At 49.6% G+C, this 22,390-nt stretch overlaps 1 protein-coding gene across 1 annotated transcript in view; it reads left to right on the top strand.

The window, feature by feature from the left end:
* UROC1 (urocanate hydratase 1) overlaps positions 1-22,390 on the top strand; it is a 40,659-nt gene that overhangs the window by 17,512 nt on the left and 757 nt on the right. The window contains exons 10-19 of the mRNA XM_075550793.1: positions 885-947; positions 1,200-1,379; positions 1,898-1,995; positions 2,738-2,810; positions 3,746-3,867; positions 5,879-5,949; positions 9,324-9,422; positions 11,859-11,958; positions 19,294-19,375; positions 21,650-21,749. Coding sequence (XP_075406908.1) covers positions 885-947; positions 1,200-1,379; positions 1,898-1,995; positions 2,738-2,810; positions 3,746-3,867; positions 5,879-5,949; positions 9,324-9,422; positions 11,859-11,958; positions 19,294-19,375; positions 21,650-21,749 — 988 coding nt within the window. The remainder of the gene's footprint in view (positions 1-884; positions 948-1,199; positions 1,380-1,897; positions 1,996-2,737; positions 2,811-3,745; positions 3,868-5,878; positions 5,950-9,323; positions 9,423-11,858; positions 11,959-19,293; positions 19,376-21,649; positions 21,750-22,390) is intronic.

Raw genomic sequence — 22,390 nt, 5'->3', positions numbered from 1 at the left:
TTTTTTGATAGCGATCTCTCTAAATTATCACTTTGAGCTCATCATACCAACAGTCATTAAACAATTCTCAAATAATGCTTCATTCATGATAGGAGAAATTGGAAATTCCTTATGTGGCATTGAAGGCCTTGCCTGATGGGAATCTTGTCCAGGTTCATGTGTTTTGGCATGTGGGCTCTACCCCTCTCATACGTATACACCCATTTCCCACAACTGATATTTTTATCACCTTTAAACATCGCCTTGCATGTCTTTTCACCCCTGTCATGCACATAAAGTGTGACCCAATTAATTCCTGCTGACACACATACACATACACATGCACATATGCATGTTCAAGAGAACATACCATATACGCACATGCAGGCACACATGAACATGCACACACATGCGTGTGCACACTGCGCACAGAGAACAAAATCTGTTCACGGAGGCTTGACCTACTGCCGTAAGGACTTAAGCCAACTCTCTTGCTGAATTACTGACCACTGAGCTGGGGAAGACTCAGCTGAGATTTAAATTCTAATTTTTGACTCATTTCTTGGTGAATTCTTTAATTTTCAGGATCCCTTTCAGTGAGTTCTAGAAAAATCCCCACTGTCGTTCTAGTAGCAATAACCCTAATTCCACGAATCTCCTGGGGGATGATCAGCATGATAATTCAGGTCATTGTCCCACCTGCCTTACAGGTGGAGTCTCCTGCTCCCCATCAGTGTTGACCCTTGACACTGGCCCGCACTAACACACGAGACCTTGCGGAGCCAGTTGGGCTTTTAGAACAAAATCATTTGTGTTCTATCTGTATGGGTGGGAGTGGAGGTTTGTCCCCCAGCAGCTATGGACAGGTGTGACAGAGCAGTGTGGTCTGATCTTGTACCCTTTAGGGAAGCCAGGAATAAGAAGGAAGTGCTCAGCCTTGGCTACCATGGTAACGTGGTGGCTCTTTGGTAAGTAGGGGTGAGGGCTGGATGTGGCAGCCTTGGGGACCCAGGGGACCCTCTTGCCTCTTAGGGCTGGGCTTCCTTGCTTGAGCTCACCCCGCTCTGCTGGCCCGCTCTTTTGAAGGGAAAGTCCAACCAGACGTGATCTCTGAGAACAGACCACGGGCTGGCAAATGTGCTGCAGCCCCTGGCTCATCACCCCCTGCCCTGGGGCCTTGGCCTTCCCCTTCCCTGCGTGCATGCCCCTGTCTCCCCCAGGGAGCGCCTGGTGCACGAGCTGAACACAACGGGGGAGCTCCTGGTGGATCTCGGGTCAGACCAGACCTCCTGTCACAACCCCTTCAATGGGGGCTACTACCCGGTGCAGCTTGGCTTCTCAGAGGCCCAGAGCCTCATGGCCTCCAACCCTGCGGCATTCAAGGGCCTCATGCAAGAGAGGTGCTGTGCCCGGCTACTGTGTGTGTGTGTGTGTGTGTGTAGGCATGTGTGTGCCCAAGAACAGGTAGACACACGCACACACGCACATGCACACCCCCTGTGGGACGGGGAAAGCCTTCTGGGGAGAGCCCCATTCCCTAGTCGCTAGCTGTGCAATCTTGGGCCAAGCCCTCAGCTTGTCTGAGCCTCCTCTGCCAGATGGGAGTCAGGGGGATTTTTTTGTTGGGGGGGTGGGGGAGGGGATAAGTCAAGAATATTTGCAAAATGCCCAGTGCAGCTGCTTCTGCAGTGGAAGCTCAGGGAACGCTGATGGAAGTGGACAATGGAGCGGGGTGGTTGTCAGACAATGTGCGTCCAGGGGGCGGCCAGCTGATGTGAAAGGGCAAAGAGGACTAAGGAGCTAGCCGGCTGGGAAGACTTGGGGGCCAACGTGAGTGGGCGCAGGGAGGAGAGAGCTCTCCAGGTGATGGGGCAGGAGGGTGCAGGGGCACTGGATCTGACAGGGCTTTTCCTTGCAGCCTGAGGAGACAGGTCTCCGCCATCAACAGGTTGGCCCAGGAGAACTTTTTCTTTTGGGACTATGGCAATGCCTTCCTCCTGGAGGCCCAGCGAGCAGGTGAGAGGAGCAGGGTGGCCGGTAGCGTGGGGACGCCAGTGCTGGGCAGAGAGGCTCTGGACACGTAGTGACGCCTTCTCTCAGGGAGAGAAGTCAGGGTCAGGGCCCAGGAACCAGGGCCAGAAGCTTTCTGGTGTCTCGTGGCCCTCCCTGGGTCTTCGGGAAGTCTGTGCAGATAAGCCCTCTGAGCCTCCGTTTCTTCATTGACTTTCACAACAGAAAAGCATCCAGAAGAGTTTGGGTTCATGTCTCAGGCCACATTCCAGTTTCCAGCATGCAGCCTTGCTTGTGTGCTTTGTCATAGCAGAAAAATGTTTGTCGAAAGGGACAAACAGATGCACAAGGAGGTCTCCCTTCCCGCCTGTCTGCTGTACTCTGCTCCTCTGGGAGTGTGCCCGAGTGCTCAGTGTGAGACAGGTTTGCCTCTGCGGGAAATTGTGCATCCGCCCCTCTCTCCCTCCCCCTTGGCCACCCACAAATGGCAGCGCACCAGGTGTCATTCTGTACCCGACTTTCTTCCCTGCTGGACCTTGAATGAGATGGGGTCTTCTTCCCCTCTCTGGATGAAAACAACTGTGTCAGCTTCCTGTGCCCTCTTTGACTACCAAACCTGTTTCTCATGGTTGCTCCTGGTGATGTCCGTGTGTGTCCTCATGGGAGGCAGCCCCGCATCCTCGCTGGTGGCCCCCAGGCCTGCTATCTCTGGCATCCAGGTGACTGTGCTTGGGTGATGTGTCCACAGGAGCTGACGTGGGCAAGAAAGGGGCTGAGAAGACAGAGTTCCGCTACCCGTCGTATGTCCAGCATATTATGGGGTAAGTGAAGGCGTGGCGGTCAGGTCCAGGGTACCAGTGCTGCCCACACCTTCCCAAAACCCTGGCTTTTGTTCTGGACAGTAGGTTGGGAAGTTGAATCCTCTGACCATCACCAGGGCTATTGCCATGAGACCCGCCCAGTGTTAAAGTGATTTCCACTATCAATTGCAGGGGAAGAGAGGCTGGAACATGGAAAGGCCTCCCCGCAGCCCCCCCAGGCTCATGGAAAAGGGCCCCTGGTGTCAGTAGCAAGCTCTCTTCTGAGGTGCATGCTTCAGACCTAAATGGGGCCTAAGTTCTAATCAGTGCAGTATCTAGGGGTTTGAGTGGAGTTTGAGGGGCAGAAAGAGGCAGAGACGGCGGGGGGGCAGGGAGGAAAGGAGAACGTAAGAGGTGAGAGGGGATCGGGAAGGGCAGGGAGAGACCAATTATATGAGGTCGTCTCTCAAATGTAAAATGTGCAGGCAAGACCCAAAGAGAGAGTATGCTGACAAACAAGCTTTCCCAGTCACCCCCGGTCTGCGCCCCAGGCTTAGGCTCACTAAGGGACACAGCAGATGCGCAGGGTAGGGTGGTGGAGCCAGGTGTGGAGCAGCCAGGCCTGGGCTGTGGTGATTCAGAACCACTGGAGGGACCGGGGCATAGGAAAGTTGGGGCTGGGGGGGAGCTACCTGATTGACCAGCCTGGCCTGGGCTGAGTTGGGCTTCTTGGTGCCAGCCAATGTGCAGCTCCAAAGCTTCATGTTCCATTTCGGGGTAAGCGCCTTGGCATGAAGTCTGGAAGTGGAAGATTCCTTTGATATGGGAGTTCACACTGTGGCCCCCACCCCCACTTGGTCTTTACCCTCTGCTCCAGAGTATCTACTAATCACCCTCTTTAGGTCACAACGATGCCAACGAGGTGTTCCCAATGTGATGGCTGTTTGTCCTTACAGGGACATCTTCTCCCAGGGATTTGGGCCTTTCCGCTGGGTGTGCACATCAGGGGATCCTCAGGACCTGGCTGTCACAGACCAGCTGGCGACCTCTGTGCTAGAGAAGGCCATTGCTGGTGGAGGTAACACCATCAGGGGCTGCTCATAAATGGCGGTTCTCTAGTCCTGTCTCCATGGAGAGTGTCTCCCCATACAAGGGCCCGTCCGCTGTGGAAAATTCTGCCCTGGACCCCAAACTCAAGGGGCCTTGGGCATCTGGAGGGCACTCGGTGGGCTCTACCAAGGAAGGGTCTTATTGAGGGGATTGTGGAAGAGCCTAATCCCCAAATGTTATTCTGAGCCTGTGGCCCAAAGCTTCTCATTGGCAACAGTGGGCCCTGATTCTTTTATTATCACAATGATTTTGTGGGGTGAGGGGTGCAGGCCCACATTTCACCCCAGTCTCTGTCTAGCCAGGATCTCTTGGTTTAAAGGGGCAGTCAGCGCTTGGGTCAGCGAAAACTCACATGCAGGGTGCCCATCTCTGAGCAGCCACAGACCCAGTGTGTGATGTTCCCTTCTTGGGCCCAACCTCCTTCATCACAGCCCCATTGGGCCCCGTCATGGACTCGTCATGACCCCACACTCTTCAGTCATTGACCCATCACGTCCCTTATCACTCCCCACATCATGCCACCACCACAGCCCTATCTCAATCCTGCCTTGATCCATCATGCCCTATCACATTGGCCACCACAGTTTCATCAACGTCCCCAGTACATCTTTATCTCGCCCCAACCACAGCTCCATCACACTCCCATCATGGTCCCATCATGGTCCACAGCACCATATCATCGTAGGCACCTTCACACCCCTTCACAACCCTCATCCAAGTTCCATCACAGCCCTCATCCTAGACCCATGTACCGATCTCCTTACAGCCTGCATCACTTTCCCCATCATGGCTCCACCATGGCTCCTTCATGGCTCCTTCATGGCTCCATCACGGCTCCATCATGGCTTCATCATGAAGACCATCATAGCCACCAATGCTCCATCATGCCCCAATTACAACTCCTCTCACCCCTTTCATTGTGGTCCTGCAAGGCCCCGTCGTGCCCTAATTCATCATGCTCCAAATACACCCTCAATCATGTCCGAACCAGAGCCCCATTACAACCTTCCTCACAACCTCCCCCATGATCCCGTCATGGCCCCAACACGGCCCCATTATGGCTCTGTCACAGCCCCCATCAAAGTTCTCGCCGTGCCGCAGGCTTCCCTCCCTGGAGCTAGGCTCAAACCAGAGGAGGCCTCAGGAGACATTTTACAAGCACACCGCTCCTTGGTCCCCTGGCTCACCCCTCTTGGTCACTGCCGTCTCACCCACTCTGACTCTCTGCATAGCACAGAGCATTCATTGCTCCCCAATGCCTAGCTGGTGTCTGCATACAGTCAGCATAACATAAGTACTTACTGAGGGGGATAAGTGCATCAGCACTGAGCTACATAGTGTGTGGATTATGAGTATTTCTTGTGACCGTTGACATTGTTTGTTTCCAGAGTCAGGACTATGGGAAGTCCCAGGCAAGGGATCTGGTCCCAGGTCTATATCGTGGGGCTGGAATCGAGTGTTCAGGGGCCAGCTTCATCCTGTAAGCAAGGATGTGAATGGCTGTCTCCTGTTGGCCCACCTCATTGCTGATTGACTTTTCGGGTCTCACAGTGTGGGCCATCCCCGTGATGCCTGTGCCCGGTACCTTCCCTCTCCTTCCTGAGCCTGCATGCAACCTGCTGTAGAGTGACTGTCACCTCTCTTCCCACAGAACACTGCTCACCCCCTCAGGCTCTGATGATACTTCCTCAAGGGACACCCCAAGAGTAGATAGAGGCCCCAGCCAGTCCAGAGCCAACACCAAGCCTAAGAGTCCTATCTCTTCTGAAGGATTTGCCCCTCCTCTTTCCTTGCTTAGCACCCCTCAAATCCCCCCTACAAGCCCCTTTCCTCCTGCACAGGTCAAGTCAGAGAAGGACAGGTGCTAGCATTCTGGGGGTTCTCTGACTCCTGTCCTGGTCTGCATAAGGGGAGATCTGCACCCATGGGGACTGGGGGCCCTGGGGACCCTGAGAGTCCTCTCCCTTTTCCACCCGCAGTGAGCTCCTCCGTGAAACTGCAGTATCTGGACAACATCCGCTGGATCAAAGAGGCTGCCAAGCACCAACTGGTGAGAGGCTGGGCGCCTGGCTGATTGCTGATGGTGGGCGTTAGGGGCAGGGGTGAGGCTGTAGCTGTCTGGTGAACTGCCTGCATCGGCCCCTCAAAGGAGGTCGCCATTGACCTGGGCTTGGGGACGTAAGTCTTAAGCCTTGAAAGGGTTGGACACAGGACCCTGAGTGACTTCACAGTCCTCTGACCCCCACTGCTAGGAAGACTTGTGGCAGCATCTTTCCCAGGGCCCTTCAGAAGGCAAAGGGGCTCCAGGACTCCGGGGCAGGCCAGCCAAGTCATGCCTCCTCTGTCAGTCCACAAACACTTTCCCAAGGGGCAGCCTCATGCCAGGAGCCTCATGCTAGGTTCTGGAGCCGAGCTGTCTGGGTTTAGACTGCTCCACCATGTCCCCAGCTAGTTGACCTTGGGCAAGTGGCTGAGCCTTTCTGATGCCACAAGCTGCCTCTGAGAGGAGATGATCACTCGAAAGTCCTTGCACTGTGGGCAGCAGTGAATGGGTCCTTCGATGGCCCTTTCTGTGTACTGGGCACGGTGCCGTGTGTCCTGTTGCATCGACAGGCAGGCCCCTGTCTAGTTTCTATGGGCAGAAGTAGGAGGAAGGGAACAAGCCAGGGAGATGTGGGCTTGGTGCTACTTTCCGAGAGATGGGCCAAATAACCTTCTTCGAGTTGTCTTTCGGATTGAGCTCTGGATACTGAGAGAGAGGCGGCCACATGACCATCAGAGGAAGTGGCAGATGCAAAGGCCCTGAGGGGGTATGGACTTGGGGCCTAGGAGAACAAAAGACAAAGAGGATGCATGATTTCCTGTGGTTTGGGCCTCGGATTCTGGTGGCCAGAGGCCAGAAGAGGACTGCCCACACCTGCCTAGACCTCTGTACTCACGAAGCCTCCTCTCCTACTTCTGCCAAGTATGCAGTGGTTTGCATGCAAGTTTCAATTACAGAACCCCTGTGCCAACAAAGGTTTCTCAGACATGTTGAGTTCAAAATAACCCAAGTCCAATGGGTCAAGGGAAAGTGAGGGCTGGAGATAGAGATATACTTCAGGTCAGCCCCAGTGGATGAGGGGCCCTGGGAGTGAGACGTGGGGGGAGAGCATCAAAGCCTCGAGGGAGGGCCCCAGCGAGACTGGTGCTTCAGAGAGTGGAAGGGTGAGCGTATGTGGAGAGGTACCCAGACTCTGCTGCAGGCAGGTGAGCAGAGCCCGCCTCCTATTTGTGAGCTAAAGCTTTTCGGAGATTGTCCTTGCTCTGTGTATTGCAGTGGCTTCTCTCCTTTGAAATGATGGCCAACCCTCTACTCAAGTACTTCCTCAACGCAGGAGCACTTTGTTCTATTAAATTGGCATTCCATGATGTGCACCTTCCGGACACGATTGCTGAAGACCAAGTATGTGCATAAGCAAGTGTGGTGAAGGAAGCTGATGGTGCCCAGCTATAAAAAAATATAGCATCTTCGGTCTTAAAACCTTGAAGATAAACAAGCAGCCATCTAGCCAAGAAACAACAAAGCCCACATGGAAGAAGCACACCAGCCTGTGTGATCACAAGGTGTTGATGGGATCAGGTATCAGGCATCAAAGACCCAAAACAAAAACTTCATATCATTGAATGAGGGGGAGGCAGAGTAGAGGCCCAAAGCCCATCTGTAGGCAATTGGACATCCCCTTACAGAAGGGTCACAGGGAGGAGATAAGCCAGTCAGGATGCAGCATAGCACTGATGAAACATACAACTTTTCTCTAGTTCTTTAATGCTTCCTCACCGCCCCTCCCCCACTATCGTGATCCCAATTCTACCTTATAAATCTGGCTAGATCAGAGCATGTACACAGGTACAGATAAGAGCTGGAAGCACAGGGAATCCAGGACAGATAAACCCCTCGGGACTGATATTGAGAGTAGCGATACCAGGAATGTAAGGGGAATGTGGGGGGAGAAAGTGGGAACCAATCAGCATGATCTACCTATAACCCAGGGGGATAACAGAAAAGTGGGTGAAAGGAGTCAGTGTAAGACATGAAAAAATATATAATAATGTATACATTATCAAGGGTTCATGAGGGAGGGAGGGTGGAGGACGGAGGGGTGAAAAGAGGAGCTGATACCAAAGGCTCAAGTAGCGAGAGAATGTTTTGAGAATGACGAGGGCAACAAATGTACAGATGTGCTTGACACAGTGCATGGATGGATGGATTATGATAAGAGTTATACTAGCCCCCAATAAAACGATAAAAAATAAAAGGCCATACCAAGCCAAAACAAAAACAGAAGCCATGATGGCTAGCCCAGAAGGTAATCCCACGTGAAAACTCTGCTCCATTTCGCTGAGCTTCCGGTACAGCTTGACCCAGCTGTCAGTCCTGTACCAGTGCCTCCGCAGCTTCTGGGTTGAGGAAATCTGAGACTACCTGTTACTCCAACTTAGAGGAGAGGCCGTTTCCCCCAAAGGATTTGAGGCGGCTGACATGGGGAACAAGGACGCATCGTGAGACCAAGCCCGGGGTGCAGTGAGGCTGAGCTCTGAATGCTGCATTGCTCAGCCGGGCAAGAGACCCATGCACTTGCTGGTCTCCCAGCCCTTCGCCCCTCTCCCGGGATAGACTCTTGCAGTCGACACCTGCATGCTTTGATGGAAAGCAGGTCTTCTCATCCTCAGGACTGCTGGCATCTCAGGTAGCAGCAGTCTTGGCCGTGGGACCCATGTTGGCGCGGTAGCAGCACCCCTGGCCTCCTCTCAGGACGGCAACACCCCAAAATGCCTTCAGCAATCACCCACATGAGAACCTCTGGGCTTCGCAGTGATTCTTCTCCTGTCCCTGGAGCCCTCCTTTCCGGGGAACCACCACCATCCGTTACCCCGCGGGGTCCTTCGGCCGCGCCGAGGACAGATATCACGGCAGCCTGAGTCCTGACCAGGTCACCTGGCCCTGCGCGATGGAGGCAGGCTTGCTCAGCCTCTCTGTGAAGTGGAGTCTGTGGCGCTGGCAGCGGTGTCTCTCTCGAGCACTCACAGCTGAGGGCTGGCTCCGCGTCGCCCAGAGGAGCATGGGCACTGGGTGTGGAGATTACCATTTTGACAGGGTTGCAGAGTCCCATTCATTATATGTGTCATGCATACAGCCAGACGGAGCCAGAGTTTTAGAGGTTCTTACAGGGGGAGCCCTTAGGTGAGGGACTACGGGGGGGGGGGTCTTGTGGGAGCAGAGGCTTGTGGACACCTGGGAGAGATCATGGGACTGTCACAAGCTTCCACGGAGAGATTCCTCGGAGCCAGCTGGCTGCTGTCTGAGCACCGGGTCTGGGGGTCCAGGGACGGTTGCCTCGCTCCCTGCATTCCACATTCGGGGACTCAAACCTCTTTTGGCAGGTGGTGGGCTCCCAGGCCAGGATCCTGTACTCTGACCAGAAGGGCCGTGTGGCCATCGCAGTGGCTATAAACAATGCCATCGCCCATGGGAAGATCAAGGTAAAGTGTCCTGGGCTGCCCTGGGAGGTCAGCTCTTAGCTCTCCCCCTTGGTATGGCCTGTCCTGGCTAGGACACGGGGCTGTCCCTCCTGCCTCCGGAGCAGTGGGTGAGCACTCCCCTGACTGAGGCCTAAACTGCTTCATTTTAGGGACAGAGGTTTCCCATCTCCCTCCAGGCTTCAGTTTGGAAGGGAATGATCTGAGGTGACCTGGGAGGGGTGGGAAAGAGACAATAAAGGGATGGGTTCCTCCTCGGGGGGGGGGGCGGGGGGAGGGGCACTGCTGTGTATCCGTGTGTAGGTGAGTGACTGGGCTGGTCGTGGGGCTGGTGTTTACTGAGTGATGAGAACCCCACCTCTAATCCATGCTCTGACATGGCTTTTCTCTTCAGTGAAAGAAAGAGAAGAAAGAACAAAGTTAATCCATCCTCTTTTAAAATCACCCTTTTCAAAATCATGCCAAATATTGCTGGTTTTTCCCATTGTCCTTTGGGCCTACCCCAAGCCCTCCAGGATGTAGTAGAACCTGGCACATATTGGATGCCTTCATCCTTTCTCGTGTGGGTTCTTGCTTGGTCCTGTGCGTGTCTCGGCATGGATGAGTCAGGCATGTTAAAGATCACTTATGACAACGAAATTAAAGCACATGAGGATGAAGACATGCACCCCCTGTGGGAGCCTAGGGGCCTTAGCAGCAGAGACATTGATCTTACCCTTCTGTGGTTTGTGGGGTCCTATGAGCACCCTCTAGGCTCTCACGTCTGGGTCTGAGCTAAGGTTTCCTATCAGCAGGGTGGACAGGATGCCATCATGTTCATTATCTTCTCTTTCAGCAACACTTAGCTGAGCATCTAATCCTAGCTGCCCTGGGCCATGCCCTGGACACGGGGACACAGCATTGCTGTCTCTGCACCTCACATGTCAGTCCAGGTTGAAGCTGAAGAAAATTAAAACAGGTCCATGAGGGCCAAATGATGACCTTGAGTCTGTCCCACTCAAACTGAGAGAACATGTCAAGAAGAGATGTGCCTCATGGGACACTAAGGACAGAAGACCTGTCTAGTTGTAGGATGACATAGCGAACATCCTGCATGAAGAAAGCAAGAGGTCATTAAGAAGACAAGCAGAAAGGAAGAGAGAAAAGATCAAAGTAGCTGTGAGAACAGACTTTGAAACTTGCTCTTGATCCTGTAGCTAAGACAAATAGAAGAAATGATGGAGTGAAAAAGCTGAACAGAAACCTTTTCAAAGTTATGTGCAAAGAGCTGGAGTTGGAAAACCCAAAAGGTAGAAGATGCTCAGGATATGTGGAAGTGAAGGGGAAAAATTCAAGCCTCAAGTTGCAATATTGGAGTCGATGGGCAAATATGAATATATGCAGGAGCATCGTAAGAAGATGGAAAGAATACAGAGAGCCACTGTACAAAAAAGAACCGGCTGACATTCAACCATGTTAAGAGGCAGCATATAATCAAAAACCAATGGTCCTGAAGGAAGGCATTCAAGCCTCACCGAAGGAATTAGCCAAAAATAAGGCTCCAGTAATTGATAGAATATCCACTGAAGTGTTTCAACAAGCCGATAAAGCACTGGAGGAACTCACTCAACTATGCCAAGAAATTTGGAAGACAGCTAGCTACCTGGCCAGCCTACTGGAAGAGATCCTTATTTATGCCCATTTCCAAGTAAGGTGATCCAATAGAACACACCCATTATAGAACAATATCATTAATATCCCATGTAAGTAAAATTTTGTTAAAGATAATTCAACCATAACTGCAGCACTACATCAACAAGGAGTTGCCATAAATTCAAGCTGGTTTCAGAAGCAAAGATGGAACAAGAGATAGCATTGCTGATGTCGGATCTTGGCCCAGAGAATGCCAGAAAGATGCTTTCTTGTGTTTCGTCGACTGCCCTAAAGCATTCTACATGTGGATCAAAACAAATTCTGGATAGGATTGAAAAAGTGGGATCTCCAGGAGAGTTCATCATGCTCACGTGGAATCTATACCTGGATCAAGAGGCAGTTATTCAAACATAACAAGAGAAATTGGATAGTCTTCAATAAAAACTGGTGTCCACCAGGGTTGTATCCTCTCACCATCTTTATCCAATGGGTAAGCTGAAGAAGTTATCAGAGAAACTGCATTGTATGAAGAAGAATGAGGCATCCACCTGAACAACCACCCTTTTCATAGATAGATAGATAGATAGATAGATAGATAGATAGATAGATAGATAGATAGATAGATAGATAGATAGATGGACATATACCCATGTGTACCAGTTTGCATACTGATGACAGCACGAAGGTTTGTTTTCCAAAGGGAGGAACGCGAGAAGCCTCTGGCGGACCTGATGTCTGGCCCACGCCCGCCAGGGGCAGCTGCTGTGGATGCCATTGGCTGACATCTCCCATTCTTTTATGCTGCAGGCTCCAGTGGTCCTGAGCAGGGACCACCATGATGTGAGCGGCACAGACAGCCCTTTTAGGGAGACCTCCAACATTTATGACGGCTCTGCCTTCTGTGCAGGTGAGAGAGACAAAACACTAAGAGGGTGTTTTAATATTGGGTTTGTACTTTGTTTACAATCGATAGATTCATTCCATTACTCATGATACTGTGAAACAGGTTCTAGGTCTGAGAGACTTGGGGTAGAGTGAGCAATCTGGGATTGAGGAGGTTCCAGTTTTAAAACTGAGCCAGGGCCAGGTCAACCGGACCAGATGGTTGCCTTACACTTGGGTGTGCAACTTGCTTGATGATCAGCAAGGTGCTTACTATTCCTGGGCCTCAATTTCCTTATCTATGAACTGGAATTAAAATATTACTTACCTCCGAGCGTGGTTGCGCATGTTTAAATGAATGAGTACATGGGCAGTTCATTAAGTTTACTCTCTCTTTACCCCCAAAAGCAGCTTTTCATTTGATTTTGTGGTGGTTCTTTTCTTTTGTCTCTTTTTGGCTTTAGAAGACAGAATTTACTGTTTCCCAGTCTTGGTGAGTAGGAGTTCAAATCAGGCCATTGGATCCAGGGAAGGGCCCCTCCTAGTGGGTTCCCTGGTGTTCTTCAGCACGCCTTCATTGCTGTGTGAGCACACTCACCTGGTACTTATCTTTCCCTTGCACGGAGACCTTCTTTGTGTGCCGTTCTTGTTGTGTCCATTGGTGGCAATCCTGCATGGCAGAGGAATTGTCCCCACGGGTATTTTGTAGGCTGTGTTCTTTATAGGAGCAGATGGTGTGGTCTTTTACTTCTGCTGAGCCGCTAGTGGGTTTGAATTGCCCCCCATTCGGTTAGCAGGCAAACGCTTAGCTGCTGTTTTAAAAACTCCTTTATTGTTTCTTTACATCCCTTTATACAATGTCATTCAGAAGGGATTAGATTTAGGGCTCATCCTATTCTGATGTATCCTTAACATAACAAAACTCATTAACATTAGGAAAAAACCTACTTCCAAACAGAGCCCTGGAGAGGGGTATCAGGGTTAGGAATACATTTCTTCATTTCCGTGGTTGTTGTTGAGAATATACACAGCAGAGTCCCCACAGGTGCCAGTCAGGGACATTGATGACTTTCGAGCTGTGCGACCATTCTTGCTCTCACAAGAGTGCTGAGTGTTCCTTCCTTGTTGACATAAACTCACTGCTCCCTAAGGTTCCTACCTTTCGCGTTTTGTCGTCACGTCAACCCTACGTAGGTGGTTCTTAAGAGAGCGTAGTGCTCAAAGCAGACCTTTTTCACGAGTTAAGTTAAGCTATTGTTTGATTTTATGTAGGGGATATTTTGGCTTATGGTTTAAAGATTGTCTCAGGGCAATCGTTACAGGGATTCATTTACCCTCTACTGTCAGGGGAAGCCAGCCCCTAACACATCATTACGGGCCCGGTAGGCGCAATTGTACAGCGATAATAAGTAAAGATCATAGTAAAGTTATAGAGAGCATGAGAGATAGAAGTGAAGTATTGAAATAAATGGGAGTCAGTCACAATTCATGGTAGCATGCTCACCTCTGCCCCGCTAGATGGTTCACGTGGAGGGAGAGAGAGAGTTTAATGGTAGCCCTGGCCCCTTTTATCTTCTCTGGGGATGTGCAAGCCCCCTAATTACAGGTGAGGACATATGTCACAGGAAGGGGCTGTACTATAGGCAATACAGTAATGAGAGGGGGTGGTCTAGGGACATACACACAATAGGAAGGGGAGGGATCCTAGGTTCAGGATGGCGGCCCAACTCTGACCCATTCCCTAGATCTCCACAGGAACCATTATCAGTAGGGTGTGAATGCTTGGCCAAAGGCCTCAAGGAGGAATAGTTTATTGTCCCCAGTAGCAGGGAGTGAGGCCTGCCATATAGTCTGGCTGACCAACTGTCCTAGAGGCCCACCCTGTACTTTGGTGACTAACTACCCTGGGGAGGATGTCTGTAAGTGTTTGACCTCTCCCCACACTCTATGGTTCTAGAAAGTCTAGAGTCTGCAAGAACTTGGAATTCTGTTCAGCATCTTCCCTCTGTACTGATTTTCCCCTAATGCGTTTCTGTCTTTGAAACCTTCAATTTCTGTTCTTTGCTCCAATCTTCAGAATTTTGTTCTTTCTTCCTGCTTTGTGTTGAATTTGCTCTTCTTTCTCTGGCTTCTTAAGGTGGAAGTTGGCGTGATTGATATGAGAACCTCTTTTCTAAAGCTGTTGTTAGGCGCTGTTAAGCTGATTCTGACTTTTACCGACTACGCGCAAGGATCCCCATGCCGCGGCGGGTTACATATTGAACTTCAAAGGTCAGCAGTTCGAACCTACCAGTTCCACCACGGAGTGGGGTGGGGAGGAGACTTTCTTCTCCTGTAAAGATTTACACGGGAAGTTCTGTTCAGTCCTGCAGGGTCACGATGAGCCGGCATGGGTGCAATGGAGTGGACGGGTGGAATGCACCATAAGACACTGCCCTGTCTCACACCATCCTCACAATGTTCCATCCGTTGTCGAAGCCCCAGTGTTAATTCTTCTCACGTAGGGTCTTTCTCTTTTTCACTGACCCTCTTTCTAAACACAAATCTCAAATGTTATACACTTCTAAGTATTGCTTTACTTGCATCCAAAATTTATAGTGTGCTGTATGCCATTTTCATTTTTATTCTGCTCAAAAGATTTTTTTAATGTCCCTTTAGATTTCCTCTTTCACCATGAATTATTTAGAAATATGTTTTAATTTCCAAGTTAGGGAATTTTCCACATAACGTTCTATTATCTTTTTGGGGTTTAATTCAATATGGTCTCAGAACTTAGTTCAATTTTCTACTCCTTTTGTTTTGTGGTCCAGAATATGCTCTATCTTGGTGAATGTTCCATATGAACTTGAAAAGAATATGTATCCTTTAGTTATTTGGTGGCGTGTCTGTTTGGTTATTCGGCTACCAAACTTCAGGCAATCTAGATGCTTACTGATTTTTTCTGCTTACTTCTTGCATCAAGTGCTCAAAGAGGCATGTTAAAGTCTCCAATTACATTTGTTGATTTAATTTTTTCCCTTTCAATTCTATCCATTAAAATTATCATTATTATTAAGTATGTGCTTGTTTAAGAGATGAGCCCAGTAGTCTATAGCACACATCTTGGGTCACCAAAGGCTAGAGAGAAACTAGGTCAAAAGCATCCAATTAGGAACCTAGTGTAGGGCATATTCCCCCCCAGAGTTCTATGTAAATACTGTTATGCTTTCCACCTCCCCCCCCCCACCCCGCCCCAGGAAGATAGGAAGTTGTTCCACCAGGTTAACCTCCTTGCTTGGGAGACCAGATTAGAAGATTACGTGACCTGAGAACAGAAGGCTGCCTTCTTCTTGATGTTTATCCTCATAGTAGTGGGCTCGTTCAATGTTTTTCCTTTTGTGATTGACTAACTTCACTCAGCATAATTGTTTCCAGATGCATGCATGTCATGAGCTGTGGCATCACTTTTTCAGGGTTGCATAGTATTCCTTTTTGTATACGTATCATAGTTTTTTCATTTATTCATTTACTGATGGACATTTGAGCCCTTTTCAATTTCTTGCTATTGTGAACATGGGAGAGCATACGTCTGGTTGTGTCCTCTCTTTTACTTCTTTGGCAATACCAGCAAAGGTATTGCTAGGTGGTATGGTATTTCTAATCCCAGTTGCTTTAGGTAATGCCACATTGCTTTTCATAATGGCTGTACATATTTACAGGCCCATCAGCAATGTATTAAGAGTTCCAATCTCTCGAGTCTTTTTGTTGTTGTTATTTGTTTTTTGAACTGGGCTATTGTGGCTGTAAAGTGTTATTTCACTATTGTTTTAATTTGGCTAGTGTTCATAAGCATTTTCTCATGTGTTTGTTACCTATTCAAGTGTTGTACCCTTGTGAACTGTCTATTCGTGTCCTTTGCCCACCCTTTAATTGGATGGTTTGATTTTTTTCTTATTTAGGTGTTGCAGAAATCTATACATTTTAATTTGTCCCTGCCCATTTATATCTTTGCTGAAGATTTCCCTCAATCCATGGGCTCTCGTTTACTCCTTTGATTTGCACAAGCGTTTTATTTTTAATAGGTTCCAGTCATCTGTCTTGCCTTCTCCTTTGTGTGCTTCCCTGACTACAATTGGTAGTCCATGTCTACCCTGCCCTAGTCATGAGTCATTCCCTGTCCGCCTCACTGTGGCTGCCTTGGTTTTGTCCCAATAACCCTTACATTTGTCCCAATTTTCTCATTGGTGATCCTTATAGCTTTGGAATTTGCATTTAGGTCTCTAATCCATCTTGAGTTCATTTTTTTTTCTTTTTTGCATGTGGCGAGATATGGGTCCTGTTTCACTCTTTGGCAGATGGAGATTTAATTTTTCCAGCACCATTTTTTGAAGAAGTGTCCCTTTCACATTTGATCTATTTTGGTCCTTTGCTGAAAACCAGTTGCCTGTAGGTGGCTGCTTTTATGTCTGGGTTTTCGATCCTATTCCATTGGCCCATCATTGCCCAGCACCAAGCGGTTTTAACTACTGTGTCTGTGTGGTAGGTTTTGAGATTGGCTATTGAGAAGCCTCCCATTTTGTATTTTTTGAGAAGTTCTTTGTTTATCCTAGGCCTATTCCCTCTTCAGATGAAGTTGGTAGTTTTCCTTATTTCTTTAAGGAATGAAGTTGATTGAGACTTGGATCAGAATTGCATTGTATTTACAGGTTGCTGTAAGTAGTAGTGACACTTTCACAATATGAAATCTTCTGATCCATGAATATTGAATATTCTTCTATTTGTGTAGGTTTCTTATAATAATGATCTATCATTTTCTTTGTATAGTTCTTGTGTTTCTTGGGTTACATTTATTCCTAAGTATTTCATCTTGCGTGTGTGTGTTAGGCAGAGTTCTCTAGAGAAACAAAGCCAGGACACTTACGATTTTTATATATCTATATGTAGATAGATTTATGCAGCACAAAGAAATATAAAAGCTAATTAGTCCACATAGCAATACAGAGAGCTCAGTTCAATTCACTTCCATGGAACAGTTAATATACTGGAAGTTCTTCAACTCAAGAGGGCTACTGGGTCCAAGGTCAAGGGAGCAGACCGTGGAGTCTGCCCACAGGCAGAAAACTGCAGGGTGGGTCACCAACACTCAGCAGCTCAGGAGCTTATTAAAGCAGGCCCAAATGGGATATCGAACTCAAGCAATGCAAGACGACAGGGTCCACCAGTCTCAAGCTCAAGAAATGTACACACCAGCAGCATGGTGAAGCAGGTCTCAAAGGAACCTCAAGCTCTAGTGACATCATCCACGAGTTGGCCGTCCCACAGGTAGTGTAGCTCACAAGTTGAAGCAGAGAACTAGCTAAAGCAGCCACATGCTGGCCTGATCACAAGAGAGCGAGGGGTGGGCCTTGTGGAGCCATTTATCTCTTTGCCCTCCAATCAAACTGGGACCTGATTAATCCTACATGTTCCTTTTGGCCAGGTTAGCACAATAAACCTACCTATCACAGTGTGGCTATTGTAAGTGATATTATTCCTGATGTCTTTTTTGGAACACTCTTCACTGGCATATAGGAATCCAATTGACTTCTACTTGTTAATCTGTTTTAGAATACAAAAGAAACCCCATCTCAAATATAATTTAAGGATAGCATTTAATAAGTATTGAAAGAGACAAAGACACACAAAGACATAGATACATCATCCAGATGAGAGATACAATTAGCACAAGGTCAAAATGGTATCCAAAGATTTGTTGAGATACAAAACTTTAAAAGGGGGATGGGAAGACAAAGGAAACTGACATAAAAGCATGATTGGTGGCAGATGAGTACATCCCAATTATAGGTGGGACCACAGAAGTAGCAACAGGCTCACAATTGGGACACGTACATTGTTAAATAGACTGGCTTATAAGATTGGTCCAGGGCCTATTGACCAAGGCAACCAGGGAAAGTCTGATAGGGCATGATTCCACTATGCCACCGCCTGTGCTATCCCGTGTGGTGAACTCCATCAAGAAAATGCCCAGGCCAGCCCTTACCCGGACTGCCTCCTCCACAGGCTGGCTGAAGAGCTAGAGGTAATTCCTTTCCAAGGCTCTTTCCTCTGCCTTAGGGCAAGATGTCTACATTCTTGGTGAGTTAGTCAGAGAGAATTCAGTGAAAGCTTAATTTGTGTGGGGGTCTTTGAGCCTGTCACTTCTATCCATCACCCTTTATACACCGAGTGCGTAGAATTTAAGCTCGAATGCATCCTGTATTATGTTACTTTTCCAAATCTTGAAATTGTTTCCAACAGTCTTTTTGTGTGTCCTTGGGACTGAGAGCCCATGTGGTATAGTGGTTACATGTTGAGCTGAGACCCACAAGGTCAGCAGTTCAATACCACCAGCAGCTCGGCGAGAAAAAGAAGAAGCTTTCAACCCCATAAAGATGGCAGCTTACAAAACCCCATGGTGCAGTTATATTCTGTCATGTGGGGTAACAGGAGGGACTTGAGAGCACACATCAACCACTTACTTGACAGTTGTTGTCCTGCTCTTTAGAGTCTGAGCAGAGATGGCTTAGTGGGGCTGGTGGATCCCTTCTTTTGCCCTTGGCCCAAGCCGGGCTGCTCTTAGGTCTGTTACCCAAATCAGGTTCTTTCCTTTAACCAAGAGAAAGCCTGGCCCTGGTCAGGCAATGCTGGAGAATTTTATGAAAATTTCCAGAGGGTAGCCCTGCTGTGACCTGGAAGCTTACTCAATCACTACCATCGAGGGAGGTCAGAGAACGAAACTGGCTCAGATCACACAAATGCGGGGCAGTGGTGGTGATGGGGGGCGGATTTTAAGGTTCTGGTGTGGGGAGGGTGGTGGCGGGTGGGGTGGGATTCTGGGAACCTCAGTCTAAGCGTGTTCCAGTTCCACCCAGTGACACCAAGCGTCTGGGGATTCTGGGGAGGTAGTCCAGCAGATGGTGCTGGTTCTCAGTCTCTGAGGCAATATCTGTGAGAAAAATAGCTTTAAAGTCTTGTTGAGAGATGAAAGGCCTGCTTTCAGGAATTTCTCTGGGCTCCAGTCCCCCTCAGTTATACAAGGGGGCTCCTCTTACCTGTGTCTCTGGTCTAGCCCTCTCTACTTTTGCTCCCCCACCTGGTTTCAGGCCCATCTCATTCAGGCAAGGGGCTGGTGTTCGAATAAGTAAGGTAAGCATAGATTTACTTGTGCTTATTGACTCATACTTAGTGACAACGTCCGCAAGGATTTCGTCATGTTTTTGATGTGGCGTTGTGGAGTCATTCACCCCAGATGAGGAAGCATCAGTAAGCCTGAACTTCCCTTGCCTGTGGAGCGATGTGGCCCTGTGCTCAGGGCATAATGGGGTGACCTCTGTGTCTGCAGACATGGCTGTGCAGAACTTCGTGGGAGACGCCTTTCGAGGAGCCACCTGGGTAGCGCTTCATAATGGAGGCGGCGTGGGCTGGTAAGATGGTTTGGGAGATCCGGAGCATGGGTAGATGTCGAAGCTGAGCTGCAAACAACTGGGATCGGGCCGTTGAAATCCTGGGACCTTCCACCCCCTCCATACAGCCTCTACCGCTTCTGCTAATGGCGTTGCTGTAAAGGTGCTCCTCGCGTGAATTCAACATCACTGCAAGATGTGCAGGAAGAGATCCTGACGAAGCCACTCTCTCTCTCTTCGGTCTTGTCCATCAGCCTTAGGAGCCTAAAGACTATTGTAGGACCTTCAGCATGAACTATGAGGCCCTTTTCTTGTACTTGGCAGATGTACCATCCCATAATTTCCCCCTTGCTTTTCCAGGTGAGACCTTTGTTCTCAACTTCATGGTCTCACTGGAGAAAGTGGCTTTCCCTGGAAGCTCGAGCCAAGAGCCAGGGTTCCTGGGCTCAGGCCTCCCCACTGTCCCCGACTCGCTGCCGGCTTTTCCCTCACAGGCTGTGTCTGTCCAGCTAAACGAGGAGCTGGCGTCTTAGGGGAGGTTCTGGGAGACTGCGGCTGGCATTTGCAGTCCCACCAGGATTCTGCTGCTCAGAACAACACTGCAATTTGCTAAATAGCCTTGACTGACCATCTGTCAAGCATTTAACTCTTTGAGTGGTCCGAGGGCCCCGGGTGGCAAATGATTTGGAGGTTCGAATCCTCCTCAGCCGCAGCACAAAGAAGAGCCAGGCGCCCTGCTTCTACTGAGGCTCCAGACAAGGAAACCCAATGGAGCGCTGGCACGGTGCACCAGACGGGATGGCCAGGAACCCGAATCGACTCACGGACACAGGGTCGGTTTGATTTGAATGGGACATGGACATGTTTGGCCCCATGTACTCTTGGAATCCCCCATCTCAGGAAGAGAATTAATTTTTCCAGATGAAGCATCGGAGACGCAGAAAAGCCAAGTGCCTTCCCCCAGGTCACAGAGCCCCCAGCCCTGGGAGTGGGATTTGCAACACCGACACTCCCCTCAAATGCAAGCCCTGCCACCCCTCAGGAGCTGGCCCTGTGAGCGCCCACCCTACCGGGGAGCTGCTGGTGTCTGCTACCAAGAGCAGCTGGGGCCGCTGTGACATTGATGAGGACAGTTCCTGGCCTGCTCCAGTGGCTGGCTCTGAATGACCTCAGAGCCTGTTTGGGGCCAGATCATGCAGTCCCTTGGCCTCAGAGCCAAGTGAGCAGCCAAGCTGCCCAGAGCGTTCACATGTGGGCTGGCTCAGGACCCAGGGCTGCAGCTCCATCAGGTGGCCTCTGTGAGTGGAAAATCTGACCCCCACACATGTCCTTTTTGATCAGAAAGCTGGAGAAAGCCAGCGGGGAGCAGGGGGGCTGGTTATTGGGTGTCTGGCATCAAGGGTTGGCGGAGCTCTAAGATTGTTCTGAGTTGGAACTGACTCCAAAGGACCGAGGTGGGTTTTTGGTGGATTTTATTTATTTTTGTATTCCAGCCATTGATTAGGAAGTAAGAGAGTGGCTCTAGTACTGTTCAGGGACTTGCCCCAGTGGAACCACAGGCTGGTGGTTGGAAGGAACCGGGCTGTGCCCCCAGACCGTCTCTTCAGATGTACTGCCCAGCACTTGGGATACCAGATAAATAGACAAAAAAGCCACAGGGCAGCCATGCCCCAAAAGTAAAATAGCATTAGCATATGTAAATAAGATTCTTATGATACCCATTAGGACCTGAGTCAAAACAAGAACAAATCAATTAGATATCCTCACCACAATCTTCAGAGAAACAAATGCATTAATTAGAAAATAACATGGGGGGGGGTTGGAAGAAAACAATATTGGAAAGAAAAGAATTCATCTTTCTAATCAAGTCATTAAGAGACCATGAAATATGGCTAAGCAAAGTAGGATAAAAGGAATAGACGGGATAAAAGTAATGAAGATTAAGACAACAATGACAATGGCATTCAGTAGTCCAACACATCTCAGGGAGGGTCTAAGGAAGCAGTCAGTGAACCCAGGAGAAAAGGGGCAGGTCGCATGACCCACGCAGGGGGGCAAGGCAGGTTTCATGCAGGCTCTGTGGGAAGGGAGCATAGTGTGAAAGCCCAAAGTGCAAATAGGCAGAGAACTGAACATGCGGCAGTGCCTGTGGGCCAGCAACTCAGCAGACCCCACGCATCTCCTACATTCAGAAGTAGCCATGTATAGAGACCACCAGGCGGCCAAGGTCAAGGGCTCTCTGTACCTCCACATGGTCCATGTGCTCAGCCGTGTGTCCGTCTGCTCCTCTTGCAGGGGTGAAGTGATCAACGGGGGGTTTGGCCTTGTGCTCAATGGGACTGAAGAGGCCGAGCGGAAAGCCAAGGCGATGCTCAGCTGGGATGTCTCCAATGGGGTGAGTCATCCCATGTCTACCTGAAGCTCTGCCCACTGAGATTGCAAGCCCAAGACAGACCCCGCCACCTTCTCCGCATGAGAACCTCCCCCTGGCCATTACTGATGCCTCTCCTCTCTGGCACACCCTCTTCCGGTCTCCCTGCCGCTAGCCTGATGGCTCAGGCAATCCTCTGGCCACACCAGCTGACTTTTGGCCTTTTCAACCTTCCCACCCATTGCTGTACTCAGGGCTCCCTCTTCATCCTCTCTAATGGTCCCTTTACACTACGGTCAGAAGAAAGCTGACTATACCACGGGGATGGCCCTTGGTGGGTGCCCATCGTTCACCTTCGCTGCACTACAGAGCCCTGTCTTTCCCAGCCAGGGGAAAGTTCCTTACTTTTCATGCCCACAGCCCAAGTGGGAGGGCAGGTGGCATTAGCTAGCAAAATGAAGCGCAGGGCCTTGGGGGATTCCCCACCAAAAAAAAAAACAACAACAACACACAAGGCTCCCGAGATAAGAGCTAGCTTGGTGTGTGGTGATGAAAGGGCCAGAAGGCTGCGGCCTAGAGAGTAGGGAAAACAGTAAGAGGTGTTTAAGAGATTGAGCCCAAGCCAACTTCACAGGACTGCACCTGGTGAGGTCACCTTTACCCCA

The sequence above is a fragment of the Tenrec ecaudatus genome, chromosome 5 (genome assembly GCF_050624435.1).
Source record: "Tenrec ecaudatus isolate mTenEca1 chromosome 5, mTenEca1.hap1, whole genome shotgun sequence".
NCBI lineage: Eukaryota > Metazoa > Chordata > Mammalia > Afrosoricida > Tenrecidae > Tenrec > Tenrec ecaudatus.
This window is presented reverse-complemented; position numbering and strand designations above follow the sequence as displayed.